Source organism: Amblyomma americanum, chromosome 4 (genome assembly GCF_052857255.1).
Source record: "Amblyomma americanum isolate KBUSLIRL-KWMA chromosome 4, ASM5285725v1, whole genome shotgun sequence".
Lineage (NCBI taxonomy): Eukaryota > Metazoa > Arthropoda > Arachnida > Ixodida > Ixodidae > Amblyomma > Amblyomma americanum.
In genome coordinates this window covers 203,436,307-203,441,758 of record NC_135500.1, presented here as the reverse complement: position 1 = coordinate 203,441,758, position 5,452 = coordinate 203,436,307, and the positions used below count along the sequence as shown (strand labels likewise).

General features: G+C 51.6%; 1 protein-coding gene across 1 annotated transcript; it reads right to left on the bottom strand.

Annotated features, from left to right (window-relative positions):
• Nucleotides 1–3,742: 3,742 nt before the first annotated feature.
• On the bottom strand, nucleotides 3,743–4,662 carry LOC144129121 (uncharacterized). The gene is made up of 2 exons (XM_077663040.1): nucleotides 4,419–4,662; nucleotides 3,743–4,335 (listed from the first exon to the last, which is right to left on the bottom strand). Exons 1-2 carry the CDS (start codon nucleotides 4,605–4,607, stop codon nucleotides 3,946–3,948), a joined length of 579 nt encoding a protein of 192 aa, XP_077519166.1. The 5' UTR covers nucleotides 4,608–4,662; the 3' UTR covers nucleotides 3,743–3,945.
• Between the last annotated feature and the right edge of the window lie 790 nt (nucleotides 4,663–5,452).

The window sequence follows — 5,452 nt, the reverse complement described above, 5'->3', positions numbered from 1 at the left end:
AAAATTAAACCTTGTCTTTCTCTTCCAAATGCAATTAACTAGGAGTCCTGTCCAACCATTCCAGCTTGTTATGGGGGCACCCCCAACCATTTTTTATTTCCGTGTAACTCGCAGCCCTTCTTCACCTTGGTCATTGTAGCCGCTATTGTTTCTCAAGTACCATGCAACATCTTGTTATTAGCAGTTGCTAATTCAAGCCTTCTGCAGGGTTTGAAGGACCTTTTTAATTGGAAATGAGAACATGTGCACAGGGTGGAAAGCGCGTGATCTGCCAGGAAACACTAAAGCGGCCCCGAGAAGGGATCTTTATTAAGGATGACAGCCATCTTGGGCCTCTCCACTTGGCAACGACGACACAGCGTGTGCGGTCCCTATGGTTAGGCCCCAGCTGTGGAAGCCATCCTCGGACACGACCATGACCTTCGACATCTGATGTTTTTATTTAAAAACACAGGGACCAAAGTCGTGCTGTATGCAGTGCGATCGCCATGTGGTTCCATAATCATCCACCTAGCCCGGCTCTTTGGACGGATTCAGGAAACGACTGAAAAGAACAAAAGTAACGAGCAAACAAAGGTGCGCTGCATAAAAGTTAGAACGCAAAGAAACGAAGGCGCGCTGCGCTGGGATAATGCTGTAGCGAGGTCTAATATGTAAATTTTCATGGCTGGCGTGGATTTCCACAAAGCGCAAGTAGTCGCTACGGAGACAAACAAAGGCGCACTGGAGCTGGGTATGTATCATGTTTAACTGCGCAAAGAAACGAAGACAGAGAACAAGAAGGCACGACACGAGCGCAGACTATCAACAGATTTTTTCTTCAAGGAAAAAAGGCCTATATATGCATCTTCATCCCGCGAAAAACATGCTAAAAACCCGAAAGCGCAAACCCTATCACACACCATCTTGGCACATGTAACGTGATGCCACTGATCACAACCTGAAAGCAATCTCCGCATCGTCAGAGACAAGATACAAAACAAACAAACAGCGAACTCACAGGCACACTCCTGCCAAGCTAGCGCTCCACACCGCCTGCTTGCGCTAAAGAAACTGCGCAAAAAAGGTATCTCCCCATCAATGAGGCCTACAGATGGTGATGCTACACAGTCATCTGATTCCTTGATCTGGTACGCTTCCACCAACTCCCTGCAAACCTGATCCCTGTGTTTAAACAAGACGCTGGTCTTGTTCAATCGTGGGAAGCAATCTTTGCACTCTTTGCAGTGCAGGGCGAGATTAGAGGAAGGTGCGCCCTTCAACGACCTGCGATGTTCTGCTAACATCTCGTTAATACATCGACCCGTCTGGCCGATGTACTTCTTCCCACACGAGAGGGGGACTTCGTATACGACTCCCGTCTTACACTCTGTGAGCCTGGTTTTCTGTCTGTGCGCTATCGAGCACTCAGCTCCAGCACGATTGCTCTCAGGCTCGAGCTTCTTTCGCACAGCACTACAAATCCTTGAAAGCTTATTCTTTGCCATGAAAATCACGTCCGCCCCGTATCTCGCCCCAACTTTTTTGAGCCGGTGTGAAATTACATTCCCTGAACGTTCAGGACAATCATATCCGAGCGCAACACTTGGCAGCATGTTGTGTCGGGATTTCTACAGCGACATTTGAGCTCACTCAAGCTTTCGGATCCTTTCTTGGTGAACAATTCCGCAAGTGTGGTTAAGTACCTGTCTGGGTTGGATAAGAAAAAGTACTCTACCTTCAGCATCGATGTGGAGGACTTATTTTATTCGCTACCCCATGCTCAGCTCATGCAGAGAGTGAAAGACTGCATTGTAAAAGACAATGACGAGTTGGTGTTCGTGGCGGGGTGCGGGGGTTTCCATAGAAAGTTTCCTGGAGCTGCTATCATTTTACCTAGAGTCAACCGTTGTTGGGCGGGGCGAAAAGGTGTACGTCCAAAAATCGGGTGTGTGCATCGGCTCCCGTGTGGCACCCGTTTTGAGCGATATTTACTTGAGCAGGATGGATCAAGAACTGGCACAAAATCTTGCTGACCTCGCGCTAAAAGTGTTCCGTTACGTCGATGATTTTTTAATCATTCTTAAGTCGAACTCTCCCAGGGCAGTTCCGGACGTCGTCAAAATCTTCAAAGATACAGGTAGTGGCCTGCGATTCACCTTCGAACTACCCAGCTCAGCTACCCTACAGTTTTTAGACCGACCGCAGCGGTGGCCAAGTGGTTGAGCATCCGCCTCGCATGCGGGAGGTGCGGGGTTCGATCCCCAGTGCCGCCGGGTACCCACCGGGGATACAATGGGTACAAGCTTTTCCCTGGTCTGGTGCTCGGCTTATTTAGGGTGAAATGCTTGGGAAATGAGTCTTTGACCCCACCTTGAGAAAAAGAAAATACCTTGTGTCAAGGCGTATTTGGCCATAGATGCCCTTGCGCCATAAAAAAAGTTTTTATACCTCCGGATCCATTATCTAGAGAGCAGGGTCTGTTGGGAATATCACCATAGGACAAAAAAAAAACCTCTCTTGAACGTCAGTTAGGGGCATTCCACACTCGTCAAGGCGGGTATAGCGACTTCATGCTTAAAAGAGCTCTTGGGAAATCCTGTACACACAGAGCGGAGGCTAGCTTCCTGGGGCAGGTAGAGAGGCTGAAAGAAGCCGGGTATCCTGATCTGAGTTGGCTCAGATCTCCGAAAGGATCCTGTTCAAAGGAGGGAGGCCCATGCTAGTAAAAAAGAGGACGGTGGACGTAGACAAGTGGTGTGGGCATTCCATACATCCATTGAATTTCACACCGGCTCAAAAAAATTGGGGCGAGATACGGGGAGGACGTGATTTTCACGGCAATGAATAAGCTTGCAAGGAATGTTATCGGCGGTCGCACGTGCATGACAATCCTTTCGACATGCGTGACGATGCCCACCGAAGGCATTTCAGGCTGTCGAAGGGACTTGTACGCTGGCTAAGCGAAGAGCGCGGAACATGCGTCACTGACAGCCCCCTTCCTTTCGCCGTCTTGTCCATCGTGCGTCGCGCCGAGCCCGACAAAGAGGAGGCCGTCACCCCCCCCCCCCCACCCACCCTTCCCTCCTGAATGAGGGGGGGTGGCGGAGATTCCGCAAATAGTTTCCCAGAGGCATCCTGTTTTTTTTTTCATGGGGTCAAGGAAGGTGGCCCAAGCAGTGTGAGGCAACGTTCTCTGTTCATTCTAGAGAAGCAAGCTTACACTGCAAAATTAAACCTTGTCTTTCTCTTCCAAATGCAATTAACTAGGAGTCCTGTCCAAATCCATTTCAGGTTGTTATGTGGGCACCCCCAACCTTTTTTATTTCCGTGTAACTCCAGCACTTCTTCACCTTTGTCATTGTAGCCGCTATTGTTCAAGTACCATGCAACATCTTGTTATTAAAGGACCTTTTTAATTGGAAATGAGAGCATGTGCACAGGGTGGAAAGCGCGTGATCTGCCAGGAAACACTAAAGCGGCCCCGAGAAGGGATCTTTATTAAGGATGCCAGCCATCTTGGGCCTCTCCACTTGGCAACGACGACAAAGCGTGTGCGGTCCCTATGGTTAGGCCCCAGCTGTGGAAGCCATCCTCGGACACGACCATGACCTTCGACATCTGATGTTTTTATTTAAAAACACAGGGACCAAAGTCGTGCTGTATGCAGTGCAATCGCCATGTGGTTCCATAATCATCCATTTAGCCCGGCTCTTTGGACGGATTCAGGAAACGACTGAAAAGAACAAAAGTAGCGAGCAAACAAAGGTGCGCTGCATAAAAGTTAGAACGTAAAGAGACGAAGGCACGCTGCGCTAATGCTGTAGCGAGGTCTAACATGTAAAATTTCGCGGCTGGCGTCGATTTCTACAAAGCGCGAGTAGTGCCCACGGAAATAAACAAAGGCGCACTGGAGATGGGTAAGTCTGTATACAAGCACGAGTTTTTGTCTCTACCAGCGATTTACTAGCTCACACCGCGCGATTTTGATGTCTGGCGTCGATTTCGACAGAGAGGGAATACGGGCACGAAACGGGACGCTCGCGATCTGCCAGGAAACAATGAGGTGGCCCTAAAGAGGGCCGTTTGCAGGAGCACTTCAACCGCGACCTGCAGCGGCGTGGCGGCGCGGTGAGCAGTAGGCCCACAGTGGTCCGTCTTGTGCCCTTTGGCTCCGCACCGACGACACCGGTGCACGACGTACACCTCTCCTGGTCTTGCCCTTGAAGCCGACGCTATCCCTGGTCCGTAGATCTTGACGAGGGCCGCGACGATAATCTTTGACATCTGGTCGATGCCCCGGTCTGCGGCAAACAAGGACAGCATCGGCTCGCCAGAAGCATCCAGGAAACGATGCTGCAAAAAAAGTTACGTTACAAGCGCCGCAATTTGGCGAGTTCTGCACGAGAAAACTTGCGAAAACGTTGTTCAACCCTTACCTCGTGATTGAGAACGTGCACGCCAGACAAGCGCTTCATCGTGGCTGTCAGACGGCGGTTCAGATGGCGACGCCGGCGGTCCTCAAACCGCACCTTATGTGGGTCGTCGTAATGGAGTTGCAAAATTTTGAACACCAGCACGACGTGCTCCTGCAGCAGGAAAACGAGGTCCTGGAATGCGCAAGGCATGTAGGTAAGCGGTACAGCACTTCATGAAGCGAAATTTGAGATAAAATGCGTACCTTTATGTCGCTGGCGATTTCTCGCGGGTCAGCGCCTTTTGGGGGTCGTCGCAATGTCGTGGAAGCAAGAACTGTACAGAAATTTCAGCTGGCTGCGCCGACGAGCGCACCACGCAAAAAAAAAAGCCATACCTGGACAGCTTCCGAAACGCGCGCGCCGCCGCCTACGCCCACGAAGAGAATGCCCGCAGACCACGCACGCCCGGCGGCCGGCCAGCCGGCCCTAGCGATTCCCTAGGCACTCTAGGGACAGGCCGAGAGAGGCGCGGCGAACCCACGTCCGGTTGAGAACGAGGGAGAAGCAGAAAAACGTCACGGAGAAGCGCATCCCATCGACCAATCAGCGTTTCCAGCCCACCTGCACCGAAACGCTTCTACAGTGGCTGGAATACTAGAAGCGTTTCGTGCAGGTGGGCTGGAAACGCTGATTGGTCGATGGGATGCGCTTCTCCGTGACGTTTTTCTGCTTCTCCCTCGTTCTCAACCGGGACGTGGGTTCGCCGCGCCTCTCTCGGCCTGTCCCTAGAGTGCCTAGGGAATCGCTAGGGCCGGCTGGCCGGCCGCCGGGCGTGCGTGGTCTGCGGGCATTCTCTTCGTGAGCGTAGGCGGCGGCGCGCGCGTTTCGGAAGCTGTCCAGGTATGGCTTTTTTTTTTTTGCGTGGTGCGCTCGCCGGCGCAGCCAGCTGAAATTTCTGTACAGTTCTTGCTTCCACGACATTGCGACGACCCCCAAAAGGCGCTGACCCGCGAGAAATCGCCAGCGACATAAAGGTACGCATTTTATCTCAAATT

Excerpts from the sequence above, each read along its gene's own strand:
- LOC144129121 (XM_077663040.1), bottom strand. The coding sequence starts at position 4,607 with ATGCCTTGCGCATTCCAGGACCTCGTTTTCCTGCTGCAGGAGCACGTC. Across the intron at positions 4,336-4,418 it reads TGCACGTTCTCAATCACGAG|CATCGTTTCCTGGATGCTTC; the intron begins GTAAGGGTTGAA and ends CTTTTTTTGCAG.